The 23441-nt window shown below is 37.9% G+C and overlaps 1 protein-coding gene across 1 annotated transcript in view; it reads right to left on the reverse strand.

Moving 5' to 3' along the window:
- LOC116328502 (polypeptide N-acetylgalactosaminyltransferase 10-like) overlaps window positions 1-23441 on the reverse strand; it is a 122203-nt gene that overhangs the window by 46618 nt on the left and 52144 nt on the right. The window contains exons 2-4 of the mRNA XM_039617859.1: window positions 20133-20235; window positions 15156-15294; window positions 10123-10289 (exon numbers count right to left, since the gene is read on the reverse strand). Coding sequence (XP_039473793.1) covers window positions 10123-10289; window positions 15156-15294; window positions 20133-20235 — 409 coding nt within the window. The remainder of the gene's footprint in view (window positions 1-10122; window positions 10290-15155; window positions 15295-20132; window positions 20236-23441) is intronic.

A 23441-nucleotide genomic window follows, 5' to 3' on the forward strand; every position in this document is an offset into this window, starting at 1 on the left:
TTTCAATGATATTATGGACATTACGGTACTCTGTAACTAAAAACTGAAAAGCTATAAACTGAAACTAGAACCACTGACAAACAATGGCATGTGAGATCAGTTTCTTACACATTAATATGTAAACTGTCATGACCATTGATGGGCAAACTCAGTTACATGGAATGTAGTAATTCAGGTAGTTTTTTTACACAAATGCAAGAAGAAGGAGTTGTTTTCTCATATTCCATCTTCATTCCTCTTGGAGATGTGAGTTACATTTGTGGATACATTGTTATTGTTATTCCCAATTTCCATGCTATCAAGTCTAGTCATTCAACATTGTATGTCACCTCTCCTTGTGAGCCAATTAGCCCTTTCCTTACAGGTTGTCTGTCATACAACCCTCCTCATCTCCAACTAAACATCACACAGGCTGTCAGGGGTGTCCCATCCAATTTCCCTTTGGTCACACCTCCTGCCTTCAAACGGGATTCTGTTCTAAAATGTCACATCACATCAGATTCCAGTCACCTACTGAAATGTTATATTGACGGATATTTTGAATAAAATTTGCTATTTACTTTCAAATAGTCTCTCCTATTGAAATGCTGTCAGATAATAACTTGCATTGATGCACATCCTCTTAATCAGAACAGCGTGGGATGTGTAAAGGTGATCGATATAGTCTGCATTTATATTTATCAAACATCTATGTGTATCTGAAGATAGATGTCTCCTGTATATCTGATGAACTCTCCACAAAAGTGTCATTTCACCTCTCTAATGATTTGAAACGTCTTGGGCCTGTTATTTCTGACTGAAGTAATTATGCTCTCAAAAATGACTATGCAAATTATAAAGAGATATAATTTTTGCTTCACTTACAAAAAACAAACATAAAAACAGAACCTAGCCTTAACAAATGGAATCTGTCGTTTTAGAAAGCCAAACGATGAGTCCAAGGATGAAAAGCAGAGGTGGGGTTTAACCCTTAGGCTGTAATGGCGACTACAGTTGGATATAAAGACAGATTTAGGAGCTTTGTTGATTTGATCTAACAGCTCTACATTGTAATGCTTACATACAGCAGACATACTGTACATGCATTTCCCCTCTTTGTCTCCCATAGATTCTCTTCCTTGATCCGAGGAGAACGGAGGCAACTCTCTGTTCTTCTCTGCTTGTGTGTGTGTGTGTGTGTGTGTGTGTGTGTGTGTGTGTGTGTGTGTGTGAGAGAAAGAGAGAGAGAGACAAGTTACAGCTACTTTCCCTGCCATGTCTGGCCATAAATCCGTGAAATGACTTGGGCTCCACCAGCAGCATTCATCGCTCATGCTCAACCGCAAATGCTAAGCTGCAAGCGACATATTCAACCTTTTGCTGAGTGAAACCATCTTTACACAGAGGGGAAACTGTTGAACTTTTCAATGTTGAAATAATCATGTCAGAATCCCTCTGACTCAGTACTTCTAATGATAATTTAACTATATGGACTTTTTTTGTTGATTAGCTTTTTTCCTTAGCCACCACCCTTTGGTTACTTGGGTGTGGTTACTTAATCCCAGACACGAGCCACATGTGGACCTATTCTAGGCGAGTTTTTGTGTTCTGTTGTAATCTGGTATTTCTGTGGATTAGCATTGTCCTGATGCAATAAGCAAAGCTTATACTAAAGACAAACAAAAATACCCCAAAAATCAGTGCCGACTGAGGGCCTGAATATTTATGTGCTTTGCAAATTACTGGATGTTTTTAAATTTTAGTCACATTTTATACAACTACAACTATAAATTGGGATTTAACTTCCTACCAGAATAATCCACAGTAAAATCATATCAGTAAAGTTTCATATTTCTTTAAATCTTCATACTGTACAACGTAGAAAGACGAAGAAATAAGGTGAAGGCAAGAGTGAAAATAAGGAGATGAAAAAGTGGCCTTGTCAGCCCTCATCACAAAACACATTCACCGGCTGTAGGTCAGCATAATGGTTGAGCTGCTTTCCTAAAATCTGACTGCTGGACTTATGCTGGACTGGTAACACTGCGAGGTTGACAGAGGCAGATGCTGATTTGCGGGGGGGGGGGGGGTCATTTTTGCCCTGTCTTCAACTGAAATCTGAAGAACTATAAAAAGAATAGATATATAAAAAACTCAAACTAAAGAAATTCAAGAGAGGAGAGACTGGAGGTTGGCTCCCTCACAATGGGTAAGGCCATATACAAGGAAGGGAACATATGCTTTAGCGCAAAATCTGCTTCAGGGTGGAAATTAAATGAATAAAAAGAAAATGAAGGTGCTGCCTCTTGATGTTTTCACTGCTATTTGATAGCAGGGGGTTATTTCATGGAAATTTACCATTTCCTTGGAAGCCAGTTAAGTTTTGGCAGTTTCAAAAAAGTGAAATGGTGCTTTTCTTCACCCTCACACCCAATTTCTAACCATACCACTGGAGCTCTTGTTGCTATGATACCTCTCCAACATAAATGCCACCTGACAAAAAGAAGTTATTGTGCCATGAAACAGATGGCAGCTAATGCTGGCGTTAGTGCACAACTCATGAGAGTTGCTTGGAGGTCTTCTTTTATTCTTTATAATTCTAAATGGAAAAAATTCACAAACTGATTTTAACAGTGTTAATAGTCCATAAGCTATTTTGATGTCAGATGCTGTTTAGTGATTAGAGTAGGGTGGACTATTGCAGTTTATCAGTTTTCCCAAAAATGCTGGAATGAGAATACTGAGCCTGGAATGAGATTATATTTGTTCTATGTTAGCCTCTATCTACTATAAAAGACAGAATTAAAAATGAAACTGGTGAATGATGAGGCCCTGTCATATCTTGTAGTGCCTCATAGCAAAATGTTGTCCCAATATCATTACTTAAAAAAGTAATTATTACATATATTACTCAGAACACTTGTTTTAAAAGTAATACATTTGGTTATTTAATTACTCTCAGGAGAAACTAATTCATACTATTCACTAAATTACTTACTCTGTAAAAATGACCTCAACCAACTGTCTTATATTTACCATTTAACAATATAAACCTATAGGCTATAGTCCTACACAGCAGTAAAAATCCTTATCCTAATGAGGACACATATATGATTTTTCTCAGTTTCTGTATTACACAAAACCGACAGCACAAAGCAAAGATGAAAACCAGCATAAAGAGACTTCAAAGCGATCACCACAGTGATTGTACTATAGAAACATGAACAGGTAGAAATGGAGCCTGCAGCCTGACTGCTCATCAGTTTGTTACTTGGTGAAGTTCAGGGTCTGGCTGTTGGGCTTCTCTCAGCATTCACTCAACTTTGTCACTCTGGGTTCCTGGCTAGCTTAGCATTAGCATGCTTTCTAGCTACCTTAGCATGCGGTTTGTGATGGTGCTTACAGGGAACTCTAACTCTTGTGCTACTGTTTCTGTCCTGGATGCACTTTGCATTCTGTTCTTTTTGTGCAATAAAAATAAAAGTAATGTGGATCTCCACGCTGTCCGCCACTTAAGTCTAACTTCATTTCTGGGTCCAAACTCCTCTTCAATTCCCAAACTCAAACACTACGGCATCCCTGAGAGAGAGAAAAAACCCTCTAAATTCTTTCATCTTTAATATATTGATCACTGTGGTTGCTCTACCAAATGTAACAATAAAATTTTAACATCCAGGCATCCATGAAAATTTATGAAGTTTAACAACTTAGCTCATTAGTTTCCATCTAAAGATGATATACAACTTCTGACTGAGGGATTTGTGAAAACTAAAACGTACAGCTCTGCTATCACTTTGGACATGAATGAAGATAGAAAACTAAGCAGCAGTGATGTTTGTAGGGTTACTGAAGTTAGGCTGGTCAGTATATAATGGTCTGTGGTGGCTAGCTACAGAGTTAGGATAATATAATAAACAAATTAGCATAGTGAAGCTGGAGGATGATCGCTAACTTTTTTGCGCTGTGATTAAATGCAATTGCATGGATCACATGGGAGAAAAAAGATGCTGAAAACGCACCAAACTTCAGTCAGAAGAACAACTGAAATAGTCCATCCACAACACAAGGTTAGTCATTAATATACTGCTGCATGGTTTGAATTACATGCTATGAAAAACTCCTGATCCTCAGCTTCATGCATCCATTCAAATCATTGCTAGCCTCAGAGTGATTCCTTTCTGACCCGTTCAAATATTTGGTGTCTGGCAAACCATGAGCAGATGGGCTGTAGTTACATTGTAGTTACAGTAAGGTTTTAAAAACTGGGCTTTAAAATGTCCTCCAAATGAATAGTGATAATAAAAACCCAGTGAGGCCAACAGTGACCACTGACTACTTTTAGGGGCTTGTTCAGATTAAATAGAACAAAATACAAGCGTTAAAACACGTTAAAAAGACAACATCCTTAATCCTTAATGAATGAAGTGTAGTTTGGCCCCAGAAGCAGGGATTTTAGGTCTTCATTTAACAACTGGATTTTCCTCCCCTGATACACAAACTGAAATCAGCTGATTGTAGCCCAAGTGCAAGAACCAATAAGTGAGATTGATAGGCAAGCAGGCTCACAATTCCAAGGAACTGCACTACTGGGAACTACTTGTTCTTGATTCCCATCCCTGGTCAAAAGTGAAAATAGAACCTTCAACTACCCAGCTTTATTCCTATGGAACCAGCTCTAAGAAATGGCTATTCTGACTAGATTGAAAGTCAAGATTTGTTGTGTGAAACTTTGGTTATTGACACAGCCTGAACTCTCTTAGGCAAACCTTTTTTGGTGTAGGTAGTCTTCAGGAATAGTTCTCCATGCTTTGAAAGACATTCCAAAGCTCTTCTTTGGATATTGGCGGCCTTTTGTTTTAATGATCCCACATTGCTTCAATAATGTTAAATTCTGGGCTCTGGGGAGGCCAATCCATGAATGACAGTGTGTATTTTTGTGCTGAAAAAAATGGTGTTACCAATCAGATGCCAATCAAATGCAAAAGCAAACAATACTTTTCTGCATTCATAGTTCCATTTTGATCCCCAAAAACAACTGGTCTAAATGCAGCCACAAATCATATTACAACCTGTGCTGTGGACGCGGTTGTACCTCTCTCCTAGCAAAATTCAATTTCAAATTTGGATTCATTATTCCATAAACCCTGTTGCCACTGATTTTCAGTCTAATTCTTGTGTAATATGGCATACCTCAGCCTTTCATTGAGACCATTTCTGATGAGGCTTCTGCAAACAGTAGATGGGTCATCTGAAGGGCCAGATGCATCTCTCAGGTCCTGTATCAGGTCTTTGCTGGATTTCTTTCTATATGACCATGTATTCTTTTACCTTTTACTTCTAGTTTCTTTAAATTATATACATATATAAAATATGAGCTTACCACTCATATTTGAAAACTGGTCAATGCAAAAGGGACTTGGAAGACTGTAAACAACTACAAACATCTGCAGCAGACTGATAAGACAGCAATAATCTCATGTGGAAAATAAGGCTGAGGGAGATCCTTTAATGATTGCGTTAATACAAACTGGGGGTCATTTCTATAATTACAACATGTGTAATCTTACACACCTTGCAGGCAAACTTCAAAGTGTTAAAAATAACTGCCTCCTCATGTTTTAATTTGCCTCAGGATAACTGTTGCAAGAAATTCTGGTACAGACTGAAGTAACCACATTAGTATGACTGTAGGCTCTGTAGCTGCCGTTAATCATAGAGAGGTAACTCGGCATCAACAGAACTCACCTGGAGGGTTTCATACCATCTGTTTGTGAGTGTGTATTTTATACCTTCATGCAGACTGATTGGCTACTATTTGGTGAATGAGAATTAGGTCCCATTGTATTTCCTATCAATTTTCAAAACAGGAAGCCCTCATAAAGCCAAAAAAAAAAGTTATAAGGATGAGTTAAGGTTGCCTTTCTACGTGTCTTAAAGTCATACTTGTGCTACATATGACCCCAGTAAACTGGCTAAAAACCCTTAAAGTAGCTCAACCTAATTTTCACGAACTGCTACCAAAAATAGTTTCAGTTTTTAGAGAATTGTTATGATTATTTTTAAATGTGTATTATTACTAAAATTATCATTGTTAACCAACAAGTGGACAGAGCTGAACTGTTTTATTCCTTCATTTAGATAAAAATTGGTGACTGGAGTTCCACATCCTTTCGTCCCACTCAACAAAATCAGAAATTATGCATGTGTGTGTTGTTGTAGCCTATGACCCAAACGTGATGAGAAGGATTTGAACATCATTTTAACCTTGTTCAATAATTGCTTTTTTAATTTTACCACACTTAAGTTGGTGAATAAAAAAAGCATAAAAAAAGTGACAGATACTGAATCTAGAAAATAAAGATAAAGCCACAGAGGGTTTGCTTTATAGTTGCCTCCAGGTGCTTTTCATCTAAATCTATCTTATTAGTACAGTACACATGTCTAAGATCTGGATCTCACAATTAAACCAATGTAATCAGTATTACACTAACTGCACACATTGATTTTAATTTTTTGGGGGGACAAATACAGTTTAATTTTTGTTGAGGTTAAAAATGAGCAAACCTTGCCTGGGGAGTTTGATGTGAACGGGCATCACACCCCGGATTTTGATTTTGCTCACACTTTTCATTTTTTATATATTTATTTTGTTTGTGCCTTCTTTAGGAACACGTCCTCTTATTTTTAAGTGCCATGATAAGATAAGATATGATAACCTTTATTAGTCCCACACGTGGGAAATTTGTTTTGTCACAGCAGGAAGTGGACAGTGCAAAAAGTTGTAAAGGAAAAATTAGAATAAAATAAAATAAGAATAAATACAGTACACAACTGTACAGAATAGAATAAAATAAAAGACTATATACAGTAGAATAAAATAGAATAAAATATACAATAAGATAAAAATAGAATACAAATGCTTTATACAACTGAGTAAAAATACAACGATGCCAGAAAGGATTATTGCACATTAGTGTTATTGCACATGTGTGGATGTGTGTGTTTGATCAGTTAAAGTCTTTGTTGTGGAGTCTGACAGCAGTGGGGAGGAAAGACCTGCGAAATCTCTCCGTCCCACACCGTGGGTGCCATGAGTCTCCCACTGAAGGAGCTGCTCAGTGCTGTCACAGTCTCATGCATGGGGTGGGAGATGTTGTCCAACAGGGATGACAGCTTAGCCACCATTCTCCTGTCACTCACCACCTCCACTGGGTCCAGAGGGCATCCTAGAACAGAGCTGGCCCTTCGGATCAGCCTGTTCAGTCTCTTCCTGTCCCCAGCAGAGATGCTGCCGCCCCAGCAGACCGCACCATAAAAGATGGCTGAGGCCACCACAGAGTCATAGAAGGTCTTCAGGAGTGGGCCCTCCACTCCAAACGACCTGAGTCTCCGCAGCAGGTACAGCCTGCTCTGTTTACCACATGTTTACCACCATGTTTACCACACAAATCCTCAAACCTACTTGATACTCACTTCAACAATAATCAATTGACATTCATGCGATTAAAAAACACCTGACGTGGGTATAATTGATTTATCCTCCATTTTCTCTATTCTTAGAGTTATTTTTCAGCTTCATAAAATTAATGTGTGAACCAGAAATTAATAACTACCTTATAGGTCTGAACCACACTTCACACTAAATGACTTTTCCTCTTCCTCCTCTCCATATTTTTTTTTTTTTTATATGAGGGTTCAAAGCTTGGCACCGTTTTGTGTGTGCACAGAATCTGTCCAGGACTACTCTCTTTGACATTGTAACACTACTCAACCAGAAACCTGAAGCAACTGAAGTTCACTTTGGCCTCATGCCTCTTAAGCCTTAATTGCTGCCAAACTCATTTCTTATCAAATGACAGTAGTGGTTAGAAGGAACGTCAGAGCAGACGGTCTGCAGAGGTTAAAACCCTTCCCTGTGGCTGTGTAATGTTTTCCCATCAATCCTGATGACATGAGCGCTCACACCCATCCCATTTTTTTTTTCCCCTTCACAAAACTAAATTTTTTTGCTTCCCACCTGTCAGGTTGTGTGAGGGGAATGATATAGAACGCATTTAAGGTCTTAGCTATACTATTTTTTGTATATATCTATTATTTCTTTTACTTCAAAGTTTACTTCACTGGATTGTTATAAGTCAATTTTAAATTAAAAACCAATTTAGAAGGGCTTCTAAGAGACAGTCTTTTAATGTCCTGCTTCACCAATTCAAAAAAAAAAAAAAATCTTATCATATCTTTTTTTTCCCGAATAGCGGTACCACAACGAAACACCAGTATGGTTTTTATTGTTTAGCCATATATGTTTTGGAACACAACTTCAACATTTATCAAAACAAATGGATACTGATCCATCTATCCATCATTTAAAAAAAACAAAAACAAAAAAAACACGGGGCCTTGACAGAGGACCTCGTGGAGGGTCTTGTGGGTAGCTTGAACCTGAACATGGAGCGATTCCATTTTCTGTTTGCTTTTTGGATGTTCAGCTGCTCTGGCTTCTTAGGTTACAAGGAAACAGCAGAATTATGCAATCACAAATATGAGTGTTGCATTATTTATAAGGACATCTTGATTTTGTTTGAAAAAACATGTTCCTGCCAAACTGAAATTAGGACTACTGATGATTTTGAATGGTTCTAATTATGTGTCATCTTTTAGAAAACTCGAAGGCTTGAAATCCACTCAACATTTAATTTACCTATACAAATATTTGAGCACAACAACACCTTTGATTGAAATGACTTAAGTGTCCAGAAACGTGAACATTGAAATTGTTATTGTTTCCACACCACTTGGCAGCACCAGGAAGAGGGTTTAGTCTCGGAGCTCTGATGGGTGGTAACCTTTAAATGAGCCTGAGGCAGCAGAACATCTCATTACCGTGGAGACGAGAGGTAAACACATCCTTCGACGAAGGACCGTGACAAAGAGCGCTAATTAACAAGGAGTTAAACACTTTAAAAGGCCTGATGAAAGAGTGAGAGGAAAGTAACACACAGAAATACGCACACATACACACACACAGACACCTTAATCTATGCGATGATAAGCGGAACACATTTACCGCAAATAGCTGTTGAAGAAACATTCAAAGCCAAATGTATACTGCTAATCCTATGCCAATTATAATTTTAAATGAAGACATTCTATAAGAATGTAATCACAATCATGTGTTAACCTTATGTTGTACGGGTGAACCTATTTTCATTAGGAACAGGCACTATTCGGTGATTGCTGGGAACTATATCAAGGCACAACTGAGGTAGAGTTATGACGGTAGAACAAATACCAAAACACTGTTGGGTTGACCTTTAAGATGGAGTGTCTTGCTCAAGGAAGCTGCTTTGCAGCCTTAAAATTTTCAGGTTATTACCTGAGAAAGATGTGAGAACATAAAATTTCAGACAGTTGCAAAGTTTGTACGATATCGTGATCTCTAACCTTCTCATCTAACCAGCATATTTATCATCTGCTTTATCATCTTTATCATGTGGCCTTTCAAAGAAGGCCAGTTGGTGTGCACACTCTGACCGAGAATACAGAATAGTTATAAGAAAGTATCTGAAAAGGACGGCTTGTTTTGTGTTACACATAGTCTAGAAAAGGGAACTGGGGACAACATCTCGACTCGATCCTCCCATTCATGTGTTAAAAAGGTGAAAGATTGTATGTAAACTCCCAAGTTCCATGTTTCATTCCCATGCAGGCAAGTAAGATTGAGGGTAGGCTTTTTACCAGATTAGCAACTTTTACAGACATCTTTTCATAGACAGATTTTTCTCTTCAGTTCTAGAAATATTGCCAGGTTTTCTATTATTTTTTCCATGTGGCACCAGGCAGGTTTCTAGAGCTTTTTTCCCTAAAAAAAAAAAAAAAATGAAATCTTCATTAAAATACTGCATTTATATATATTTACTCATATTATCGTTCCACAGGTGTCCAATCTGTCGCAGGGCAAGTTATCTTTGTGTATCTTTGTGTAGTATTACATTTGATTGATGATCTGAAACATTTAAGTGTGACAAATATGTAAGAAACCAGGTCAGAAAAAGAACAAATCCTTTTCCACAGCACTGTATATCTGGCTTTTACAGTTTAGTGTTCTTTGTAACCTTTCAGAGTTTAGAGAAGCTCTCACTGTACCTTTGTCACTGAAATCATCCACCAGTATGACCTCTGTGATGAGCCGCGAAGGAGAGCGGTTGAGCACACTGTGAACAGTCCTTAGCAGAGATGACCAGCCCTCATTGTGGAAAGGGATGATGATACTGGTGTTGGGAAGCTTTTCTGCATACAGCTTCTGTCTACAGCTAGACACACGCACGTACACAGACAAAATAGAAATACATGTAGCACATTTGCAAATAGATATATAAACACAGCATATTCAAGAAAGGACAATAGCATCTTATTCATATCCCGCATACAGCCTGGAATCATTCTGGGTTTTTTTTTCTTTTTCTTGCACACTTGTCTCTTCAGTACATCTCAGGTCACAAAGAACATGTATACATCAGCACTCAAATGAATGTGTATGGGCATGGTGAGCAGATGGCAGCTCTACTCATTTCACTGAAATACAGGTGCAATTTTCTCTGAAAGCTCAATTCAATTCCCTTTCTATCATCTGCTATTACAGAGACAATTGCATTTGTTCACCTCTTAGTAAAAAGGAAAACAAAGAACAACAGAAAACAATTTCAAGGACTGCTTTCCAATACACTAGTAGACATAGTAGTGGTGGACAAGCAGACGAAGATAGCCACAGTGATAGACGTAGCAATACTGAATGACAGCAACATTAGGAAGAAGGAACACGAAAAGCTAGAGAAGTACCAAGGGCTCAGAGAAGAGCTCGAGCAGATGTGGAGGGTGAAGGTAACCGTGGTCCCAGTGGTAATCAAAGCACTTGATGCAGTGACCGCAAAGCTAGGCGAGTGGCTCCAGCAGATCCCAGGAACAATATCCGAGACCTCTTTTATGGTTGAATGTCCCGTAGTAAGCAAGCAAGTTTTGTCCAAAACCAGACATTTTTGCTATCCATCAACAAGCTGGCATAATTCTGTCTGAATATTTGGCGACTCTTCTTTTCAGAATTGGTAGAGATCATTTAAATTTGTTAGTTTGCTGGAACCTACCCAACTTTTAATTGCGATCCACAAATTTTCAATAAGATTGAGGTTGGAGCTTTGAGAAGACCATTCTAGAAGCATAATGTTAGCCTGCTTTGATGTGTGTAAGGGCTCTGTTAACTGGAGGTCAAGCTGAAGAATTTGCACTCAATGGAATAATGAAGGACTACCTTCAATGCACCTTCAGCACTACTGGCAGCTAAAAAGAGCCCCTTAGCATCATGCTATCACCACCATGCTTGACAGCTGTTACAGTGCTCTTAGGTTTGCCTCACATTTACTCCTCCAAACAGCTTCTCACTGGGGCTAAATAGCTTAATCTTTATCTCATCTCATGACTGTAAACCTCTTCTTCAGGAGGCATTTGGCTTGTTAATGTGGGAAGCTGGACATTTCAGTCAAGCTTGAAGGTGTTGAGTTTACTGTCTGTCTTCCTTTCCTGTTAAAAGGGAGTTTTTCCTTCTCACTGTCGCCAAAGTTCTTGCTCATAGATGGTCATATGATTGTTGGGTTTTTCTGTGTATGTACTATTGTAAGGTAGGGTCTACCTTGAGGTGACTGATGTTGTGTTTTGGCGAAGTATAAATAAAAGTGAAATTGAAAATTTTCTTTCTTGGTCTGCACTCTCTCAGTCCATGGTGGTCTAAAACTTGCTTAATTGTGGATATTGTTTCAGCGGCTTCCAGCTTAGCATAGGCTCGAGCTTTGGTGGTTCCTGGGTTGTTCTTGAACATCCTAACCAATTTGCTTTTATCTGAGGGTGACAGTTTGCTGAGTTCTGGAAGACTTCCCAGACTCAAAGTAGTGACACATCCAAATAACCTGTAACCTGTACTCATCAGTTGTTTGAACTGATGAGCTTGGAATCAGCAGTTGTTTAAAAGACTCAAAAAGACCTTCCAACCGCGTGTAAATTCATAATTCTCCTTCTTAGATCTTATCTGAGTTCCTTAGGCTTTCTCATTGTTTGAAGTATTAGTCAATCCAGTGAGAACTATCAAACAAGTCCTTCTCATGCTTTCAAAGACAAATTAGTTGTTATGGTCATGATCATGATCACTAATGGGATGTTAATAGGCTTTGGCCTTATCAAACACACTGTAGAACTTTCAGCACTATTTAATCAAAGATTGAAGTGAAATAAAAGTGTCTAAATTCTTTTACATTTAACAGAAAAATGAGACATCAGTCTATATTGTTACAAAACTAATCTTAATTGGGATTTTTTTTCCCTTTGGAATACTTTAACTGCTGAGTTTAACAGGTTTTAGTCTGTGAAAGAAAAGGGAAACAAAAGACCTAATGTCATATCGTGTGGAACACAGTATGAATAGGGAAAAACAAGGCTGTCTTCCACTCCCTGTTAGTTATTTTTACCAGCCTTGTTTAGTCAATGAAACAGAAGCATTAAGAACTAGAGACCTTTCCTTCAACATACCAAGTAGTGACTGTGCAAGTACAACAGTTAGGCACTGTGACAGGAACTCTTTAAGTTAGAGTTGAAACATCTAATTGATTGTGATGAAGCCGGAGCCTCACAAAAGTGACTGGCTGAGCAAATCTGACTATACTGAAAATGATTCACATGTTCATTTTGTGTTCCACTTCTTTTTTTTGACAAAGAAACTTCAAAGTAAATATCATGTCTCTACTGTTAAACTTCATCCATCCAATAAGAGCTTCTTTCATCTGCTCAAATTTACAAACATAGAAATGTTGGTCTGCCGTTGGTCTTCAGGGAGGTATTGTGGACTTTACAGATTGTAGTGTTATATTCATTTATTCACATTTATTATCATGATACGTAGCTTGCCATCACCAGTGTGTGAATGTGTGCGTGAATGGGTGGATGACTGGATATGTAAAGCGCTTTGGGGTCCTTAGGGACTAGTAAAGCGCTATATAAATACAGGCCATTTACCATTTACCATATGTTTTAAAATTGCATTTTAAATCAACTGTTTTTGAAGCTTTATACTTAAAGCAACTGATCTTATGCTTAATTGAGAGTTGCATAAAAAAGGTTACAAATTTGTTCTCATCATGTATGTTTACATGGTTGTCATGTGTTCCAAGGTAGTTATGTGATCAAAGAGAATAAACTGGGGCTAGGACGACAGCTTTGTGACATTTTCTAAATCAAAGACCTTCAGATATGCTGCTAAATACAGACTTAATTACTCGTGTCAGGAATGTCACCGACACGTTCCTCCTGTATCAGGGACAGTTGAACTTAGAGCAGTTATCAGCCGGCAACATGTGCTCTGATGATGGGCTGCAGCTACCATCTTGTGCATTAGCATCGCAGCAAGAGGCAGGACCCCTGCAGAGGTGTTAATCATAAGAGGACAGTTATATTCCTGCTCTGACAGAGAGAAAGTGTAAGTGTGTAGTGAACTGTGTCAGTCGATCAATGTCTGTGTTGAACATCAGCCTGCGTGTTATTCATTCAAATAAGAACACTGGGAGACAGGCAGGCTGACTGATCGACAGGCAGCTGGCCGATGAATCTTAACAAACCTTGTCCAATTCTACAAGGGGATGGAGCAAGTGTGTGCTTCAATTAAATCTTTTCAGTGTGCAGAAATCGAATGTGTCAGTCTCAGGTCTCCAACTGGGTGACTCTGGGGCAGTGACAACATGCCAATCACTAAGAGGCAGATGGGGCCTATAGGGCAGACCAGGTGGAGGGGTTGGGTACAGGTGTGTCTGTCTGATTGGTCACACAGGAGTGATGAATGATGGCAGCCAGGTGGAGCAACACTAGTCATCAACGACACTCCTTCATTTAAGATATTACCATGCTAATAATTCAATTACAGCCTCACTAAACAAGGATGACTGCAGCAGCTGTCATGTAAACACCTGAAGTTTTTATGACCTTCCTAAATCTAAACACACTTCAAACATAGTGATTTCAAATAGGAAAAGAGTGTTCATAGGTATGAAAGTAAGTGTGAATAGCATCAGACTAAATGTGGTCGCTCAGACTACAGAATAAGTACCTGTGTAAGGTGTACCTTGACTCATTCTCTTTGAATGTAGATCCACACCAGTTGGATTTGGAAATAAAGTGCATACTTGCATAAGAAATGAGCTTACTATGCAGGGATGTTTTGTGATGTTAGATTCACATTTAGTATAAGCAGGCAAACACAGGTCATCACAAGAGATGTGGAAGGTCAAGGAAAGAACGGCTTCTACAAACACTAAAAGAAAGAAACAGTCCTTGTGGAAAGCAGCTTTGAAAGCTTCCTTTCAAAGCTGCTTTCCACATGAAGGAGGAGGAAGGGTCAAGAGTCAGTGGAAAGTTCTCGTCAGGCAAAAGCAAAGCTGTGATTAAAGGTCTTTCACAATGCCAGTCTGTGCTTGAAGGAAGCACACAGTTCACAGGAGTCTGGGACAGGTTCTTGTTTCTTTCTCTCTTTTTTTAATTCCACTTTTTTCCTGGTGTACCAAAGCCCCAGAAGTAATCCCTGACAAACACTAAACCAAACATGCTCCCTGTGACCTGCTGTTCCTGAGAAGATGAATTGATTCTTTGGGCTTTATTAAATAGGTCAAAATGTTGGCTTCTTATAAACACTTCTGGTGAGACACCAGTTGAAATAATCCATGCAGTGGCATCTGTCATAACTAATTGTAGACATGCATGTCAGTAACACACAATCATTTTCAGGCTACTCTTGGACTTGAAGGCATTATAAAAGTGGAGGAAAACCATATTACGTTCAAAATTGGTCTTCATTTTCAAAAGTTTCATTGTAGATTTGATACAAGAGGCCCACAAGGTGAGTAATGAGGGCACACATGCTGATTTAACTCTGAACAATTTAGCCTTCAATTCTAAAATAAAATATCGCTTGTTTTTTCTTATTTTCAGAACCCGGTCTAAAAGAAATGGACATTCATGGAAAAACAACATTTGAATGGAGAGGATGACTACATCAGAAATCCAAAGTATTCAATAAAAACTCAGAAGATTAGATTTCTGGCTTTGGAGTGCATCCATTTACCTGAAGTGCACACAGACACACAACTCACTTTTCATGGCGGATGTCGGGGAGAGAGCGGTTGAGAGAGATTCGGTCACTGACATAAATGTTGAAGCCATTTTCCCTGTAGGCTTGGTCGACTCGATCATTTTCTGTCAGAGGGAACGGCTTCCCCTGCTCACCATTACCTATCAAACACACATGTATAGGTCAAAAAATAAAGACAAGAAAAAAAAAAAACGCATTAAAGACAGAAACGGCACAAACGCAGAAGAGAACATGAAACCTCTCAAACAGTTAGCAACCAATTCACCACATACCTGTCACTCGAAGTGTCCATGTCCAAGTCATAACTTTTCATTTTAAAGGATAAGTTATTTTTAAAATATCCTGCACAGTTGACATAAAAAGGGGAGATTTTTCTAACAATCAAATCCACCTTTTTTTTTAAGTTCTAACTAGGCTGTAAACATGTTTATTTCTGCTTTCAAGTTCAGCATTTTAATATATGGTTCTCTAAGATCAGACTTGCTTTTAAAGCTAGCCTAAAGTGGTCATTTAAGCACTTCCACAATTTAAGTTGTTATAGTTTATGTTTAAAGAATATACATCACTATAGGATTAAGATCTATAAGTGTATATGAATATAGGTACGCAACTCTGGAAAATATTCTTAATAGATAACCAGAACTGGGTTATGATTACTTTGGCTTTAAAGGAGTTTCTTTCCCTGTTTCTTAAGTATTCAAATCATTTGAATAACATAAAAATATACCACACTTGTATTTTTTTCAACACTCGATTTTCCACCTTGTAACAATAATGTCTGTCTATGTCAGTGTTATCATTTAGGCCAGCGGTCCCCAACCCCCGTGCCTCGGACCGGTACCGGTCCGTGAGTCGTTTGGTACCGGTCCGCGAGAGTTGAGGCTCAGGTGTGAAATGTATGGTTTTCAGGGTTTTTATCGGTTTTCAGCGTTATTTTGTTATCGTTTTTATCGTTAACTCAGTTTTCCTGGGTCTTTTCACGTGTGTTATGAATAAATCTTGTTTTTTTCGGTACCGGTACTAGTTTTATTTTGTTGTATTTATCCGCGACACCTTAAAGGCCGGTCCGTGAAAATATTGTTGGGCATAAACCGGTCCGTGGCGCAAAAAAGGTTGGGGACCGCTGATTTAGGCTGTTGGACAACTGGGACAAACAAGTATATTTTTGTGTATTAAAGAAAGTAGATTACTTTTACCTTCATGTCTGATATTACAGTGTTTTTAACACTTTGTGAAGTATTAAAACTTGAACTACATTTTTAAAATTGATGGGAATCAGTTTTAAAAGACAGCAAGATGTGCTAAAGCTTAAGTCCACACAAAGAACCTAGCAGCTACATTAAAAAAAAATGAATTCAGAATTACGGTCGTCAAAATATAAATAAATGGTAAGCATAATCATTGTATTCATCTTGGCCTGAAATATGCTGAAACCAGGCTCAGCAATCCTGCATAATTAAAAAAAACCCCAAAAACAAACCAAAAACACACACATGAGAAATATTCTGCAGAGTTTATTTGTGTCTTTCTGCAGAAAAGACTTTCTTGCATGTTGGGGACTAAAGTGGCAGGACTACCTAAATAAAACTGTAGAAATGATCTGCCATACAAACATAAAGAGGTGTACAGTATAACTGAATGTCATCTGCATAGCAGTGATAAGGTTTACCATATCATATTCGCCATATTATATGCCCAAGGTATAAAGTTTGCAAAGTAAACAAGAGAAGGAAGAGAACATCGGCACGAAAGTCAAACAGGAAAAAATAATAATACAGATTCAGCCTGAGAAAGCATCATATTCAGCAGAAATCTACTGAGATCCAACTGTATCTACAGTCAGATTGCATTAGGCTTTCCATCTACTCCTCGTCAAGTTTGAGAAAATACTTTTAGCTAAAGTTGTTTGGAGAGCAAGGAGTTTGGAATGCTTCAATTCAATGTAAATTCATTTAAATTCAATTAAATGGTAGAAATGGGGATGCCATTTGTTCTGTTTTACTTTTCCTTAATATTGAGTGGCTAATTATTCATATTGATGATGTTAGCAACTTGAGTGAAGTGAGTGAAGAAGCATGTAGCAGACATTTAGTCAGCATTAACTTGGGTCTGCAAGGAAAATGCCACTCTAACTTGCTGAATCATTTCCAGACTTGGACACTCTCCTCATATTTCATTGTTTATAATTTAAAGAATTTTTCCAAAGTATGAGAAAAAAAGTATTTCATATTTTGGTAACACTTTATAATAAGAACACACTATTAAGCATTACGCAATCATCTGTTAAGCATTAGTTAATGATTACTTAATTATCTACCAATATTTTCGCTTTCTGCGTACTTTTCTCACAGTATAGTCTTCAATTTGAATATATTTAGTTCATAGCTATTGTGTTAACAAGGTGGAACAAGCTGGAAAAAATATCACCTATCAGCTAATCAGCTAATTTTTTAGAGTATGACACATCAAGTCAGTGTTTGTACAGTAACTATATAATACATACATACAGCACAAAGTTCAGATGTTTGACATGAACACATACGTGTGTGCCTAATCGTGTTCTGTAATCCTTATCAATGCACAAACATTGTGAAGCTTAAGCTCATTTCAAAAGTGCATCAAATTACACTGTGCTGCTTGTTTCATTAGCCACTTATCAATGCTCTCACCAAAAATATACACACAGGCGCATGGAGGCTCTACAGTCAGAGAAGAGCAACAAATTAAACTGAACTGCCTTGTTCCATTAGGCAGAAATGATCTGTCTATATTCCTGAAGGTAACAACTGTGGAAAATAACTCCTCACTTTAATGGCTCATTTCAGCGATAAACTCTCTTCTACCTAATTCTGTACTTTTGCCGGTTATTAGAAAGATCTTTAAAATTGGGATTTCTAGCCTTCCTCAGGCAAATACAAACCACACAGAAACTAATTATTTTTTAATATTTTGGGGGGGTTTGTTTTGTGTGGTTTTTCTGGCTTCAGATTTATCGTTTTCATTATTTTCATTGTGTTAGCAAATACAGTCACTCAGCTGATCATGGGTCTGCGCTAAGGAGAAGCAAAAAGAAGAAAGAAATGGAAAAAAATAGAAGTGCATTATTCTCTGTTTTAATATTGGTCTTTATTTATTGAGAATTTACATATGAGCAGCCAAGTTACATACAAGGAAGAGGTGACTCACCTAGTCCCCGTTGTTATTTTTTTGTAGGTTTTTTTTATGTGTTTCAAATGAATTTATCTAATCAACTAATTATGCTCACAACATGAGACATCCTGGGTTGAATCTGAAATATTCTGTGCCGTTTCTGTACATTTTTTGCGAAAAAAAAAAAAAAAAAAAAAAGCACGTGAATGAGTGACTTGAATAAAATAACGTCAAGCATTGATTGCAAACACTCTGAAGGGTTTCCGTTGTATAAGAAGCTTTAATGTGTCCTCCTAAATTGCGCACTTATAAAAGAAGTGGACATTCATGGGTTTCATTGATGTTGCTTGCCGAACAAGGCGCATGAAAGGTTTGAAAATCAACTGTTGGATCTCTTCATAGGGTACAGTAAATCCGAGGACTTTAAGATCTTTTGGTCTTGTTCAAGAGTCATGGGAAGGTGGAGCATGAGATGCAGTTCCAGCAATGATGTAGGCACTGTAGTGGATCATTAAGATTAAGGGAGAGTTGAGCTGAAAAGCAAAGCTTTTGTTTTGCAAATCTACCTTTTAACCATCTGTAGTCATGAGCTATGGTTAGTGGCCAAAACAATGATATCCAGGATCTCAAGATTCCTCTTTAGGACATCTGGGCTAAGCCTTAGAAATAGTGTGAAGAGTTCAGGCACCAAGAGAGAGTAAAGATGGTTCAGCCTGAAACAACTGAGATCTAATCTAATCACGGTGCCTCCCGAGCACCTTCCTGTGAAGTTTTTCAGGGGATACCTAGCTGAGAGAAATTCTAAGGTAGACCCAGAACTCACCGAGGGGATTATTTATCTCATCTAGCCTGAGAGCATCTCAGCATCCTCCAGGAGGGACTGAAAAGCCCTTATGGGAAGAAGGATGTCAGCTAACCTTTCTTAGCCTGCCATCCGCTCATTTCATTTTTGCATAAACTGAAGAAAAAAAAGCTGATATAATTCATCTTTTCTTGATCAAAATGTAAGTTGAAGCACCATATGTCTGTAGGCCAACCAGCTCGAATAAATCACACACACTTGATAATAGGGATGCTGTGCTTTTCTGAAGGACGAACTTAACTGATCTAACGCCCACGTTTTTCTTTTCATGCCCATATTATACATCAAATTGGACCTTTATGTCATTCTTTCCTTAAAAACAAGAACGTGCAAGGATTTTCTATTCATTAAAGCTGCAGAATGTATAGGCATTTTCCTCAGCGTTAGAACCTTTGGCTTATCAACAATGGCATGCATGAATTTTAAGTAGACTAGATGTTTGAAGGTTAACCAGATGCATCCGAGACGTTAGGATCTTAGCTTACATTTGTCTTTATTATCAATCCTGTTTTCTCCAAACTGCTGAAGAGCATCACTGTCTATTGAGAAAATTAATGACTCATTAAATCTTTAACCAAGGGTACCTGAAAAAGCTGAACTCACTTTGCATGTTTCTAATTTCTCTATGTGCCTTTCGCGTGGTAGTTCAAACAAGGCTCAAACAACTGATTTTCTTCCATAATAACTACAATGTAATTCTATAAAAAGGTTTCAAAAGGGATGATAACCTATGTTTCCCACTCAAGGTGTTGTTGTACAAGATTAACTGTGTTTAATAATGAACTCAGAACAGCACTTAGAGCATTGATTCGCACTGGTTCTGAGAATAAGTGAGAAATCCAGTTAGATCGAATTAAGAGAAAAGCAGCACAACTGTAGTGCTTTAGTGTACGTGTGTGTGGCTTTCTGCTAAAACAGAGCAGATGTTCTGAAAAACAGCAGCATCAGCAAAACGTTTGTACCTACCCATGCGTGCAGCATCTCTCCTTATTGCCTCGTAGTCGTGCCAGTCGATCCGCCGCACACCGTCAAGTCCCACCTGAGTGACCTTACGCAGCTGGTTCAACCACTGCAGTGGCACAGAAAACATAAAAGCCTTTAAAGGACTTGCGTCACAACTTTTCAGCTAAACTTACTATGTGGATGTCAAGTTTTTATCACATACAAATGGCTCCAATGTTGGATCTTTCCTCAAAATCATTACACAAGTATTCCAAATGAACGTCATTCAAGAAAGCCTGCTGAAATATATTGTTTTTGTCATTATCTTGATATGTTTCCATAGAAAACCGAGTGCTTTCTTAAATACAGATGCAGTGTAACTGAGATTAGAGGAAGAGTGGAAAGGATGTTCACTGTATTGGATGTTAAACAGTAATATTGGTATCAAAAACTGCTTAAATACAATATATGATTAATTCATGGTTTTTATATCTCTCCAGTCTTCCTGTTGTCTTTCCTTCCTAAAGCGTGCTGCTGACAGCTGGGGCTTTATAAAAACAGGGGGGGTTGCTTTTATTTGTATGACACAGAGAAAATGACATTCAGTTTTCCCGTCATCACACACACACACACACACACACACACACACACACACACACACACACACACACACACACACACACACACACACACACTCTTATCACCATAAGCCATTATTCTCTACACAGAATTAAAATGCAAAAACAGCCATTTACAAAATTCTTCCCGCTTTAGAAATGACTTCTCAGTGTCTCGAGATATTACGGGATCACAGCACAATGGTTAATCAATTAGCTCCGTGGGAGGATGCAATTAGTGAATTGTTGTTAATACAAATGATAAGTCTGACTGCATGGAGTATTATTAACCAGGCTGTTAGCTGATACCACAGCAGAGTCAGACAAACAACGATGATGAATGTACAGCTGTTCTTTTTTTTCCCCAATCAGCCAATATCCTCTGTCTTTCAGTAAGTATACTTAAATAATTTATCCCAAAATGTAATATAGTATGTAATTTTACAACATCATTTTAATCATCATTTTAAAGTATATAATCACAGTGGATGGACCAATTTAGGCAAAAGCTCAGATGATTTCAAAGGTCATGACTAAATATGACTCTCTGACTCCAAATACATTTTTGATCATCCTTAATGCCAGAGTCAAATTGCTAAGAAAAAAATTACAGTTACACTCAAAAAAATGAAATTGGGGTGTTGTTACATGTACAATATTCAAACCTGTAATTTGAACTAAATAATTTCATGTTTCTATGGTGAATGTAATTAAATCATGTAGCATCTGCATGAAATTCAGCAACTTAATTTGTTCTTGTTGAGACGACATGATACAATCTAGTAAGAGTGGTTAGTCGCCTGGACTCACGAAATTCACAAGATCACATTAGATGTCAAACTGCAGGAAAATCACTGGAGTTTTAAGAGGCAGACAACTACACCCACACCACATGTATGCTATCGCTATTTATTGTGGTTTAACCTGTCAAGGACAAAAACGTACAGAATATTCTGCATCAAGCCTTGTAATCATAGCTGTCCTAGTTTTGTTGAGCCTGGATTGACAGCTTGGTGGTGTGATGGTTAGTGCTGTTGCCTCACAGCAAGAAGGCCCTGGGTTCAAATCCCTAAGCTGGCTGGTTTGCAGTGTGTAATTAGAGTTATGGGTAATTTAGAATCACCAATTAACCTAAGTGCAAATGGTTGTTTGTCTCTATGAAATCATCAACCCCCATATTGGTTCATTAAGCAAGACTAGCAGTAATTGCCTTGATTAACAAAGTAGTTATTCAAACAACAAGATTTCATTGTGTTTTCCTAAAGTTTTTAACTTGTGTAGAATGAATTAAAACAAATTTCACTCTACATGCTTCAATAAATCACTTCAAGTCAATGTAAGTATACTACGTTGATCCAACGTAATCTGATTACATTAAACCACCAAATGTCAAATGTGTTGGTTTGACATGGTCAAAAATGAGTTATTGTATTTGGTTAAATCACGTGGAAATAGGTGCATGATTAAATTGTGTTCATCCAACAACAGATTTTTTTGAGTGTACCAAAATCATTATGATTCATGCTCTTGGCCCTGGGAACCTGATTAGGAGTTGAACTTGGCCGGCTGTGACACAGGGGAAAAATTGGGTCGTTTACTAATTGAAAGGCCAGTGGTTTGAGTCCTGGCTTCTACAGCTTGCATATCAAAGTGTCCTTGGCCAAGGTACTGAAAGCTAAAGACTGCCCTCAATGCAATATTGTATGAATTGAGTGTATGAATTTCCATCTAAATATGGCTTGTAGTGTTATGCACATTGAGTGGACGATTAGACTAGAAAAGCACTGCATAAAAGCTGTTTATTTATCATTGACTGTCACTGAAGTTCTCCAACTTGTGGTGATGACAGGTGGAAAAACCTCAGGGAAGGTTTTCAAGTTAACTGTTTTCAACTGTTCTCTTTCCTCGGGCATCAATTAGGGCTGTTTTCTCAAAGCTGGTCGCATGAGTCATTCACCCACAAGGTGTCCGTTGGCAGCTGAGCTAGTCGCATAAGGTTATGGCATTAGTGAGAGGTGTCTGTCTCTTCCAACTCGTCATTTTATCAGAGTTTATACACTAATGACGAGTGACTAATCTCAACTTTTTCTCAAGAAATTAAAGGAATTATGAGTGGGAGTGAAAATACTGTGAAATACACAAGAAGGGGTCTTATACATTAGATCCACGAGACTAAATATCGACTGCAAGGTTACCAATTCCTTTATTTGTGTACAGACTTGACAGCCGAACTTTTCAATTATAAAATTAAATGAGTGAAAAGCTTCAATTTAATGCAACAGCTCAGCCATTTCATATGCTTTTACAATGATAATAAACTATGGTTTTTAGTGACACTGTCAGAGAGGTATTCATTTTTTATTAATATCCATTAATAACTGTTTCCTTAGTCTTTTTTATTGAGGGTGTGGTTTGCAGCAATGTTATATCAGACTGCACATTATGAGATGTGACCAACCCATCTGCAATTCCTAATTAAGCATTCAGTGAATGTATAGCTGAGATTTAAGTGTGAATGCAAATAGAACTGCAAGTTGCAGGCAAAGTGCAACATGCTGCTAAAGCCAGAATCCGGCAAACCACCAATAATACGGACAAATTGAAGAATTATGAGCTAAAGAGAAACATGCAAAACCAAAGAAAACTACTGGAGCTACTGTTAAACACTGCAATATAAAGCTGGCATCTTAAAAGTCTACCACAACGTCCTTCAAGC

Source organism: Oreochromis aureus, linkage group 10 (genome assembly GCF_013358895.1).
Source record: "Oreochromis aureus strain Israel breed Guangdong linkage group 10, ZZ_aureus, whole genome shotgun sequence".
In the NCBI taxonomy this organism is placed as follows: Eukaryota; Metazoa; Chordata; class Actinopteri; order Cichliformes; family Cichlidae; genus Oreochromis; species Oreochromis aureus.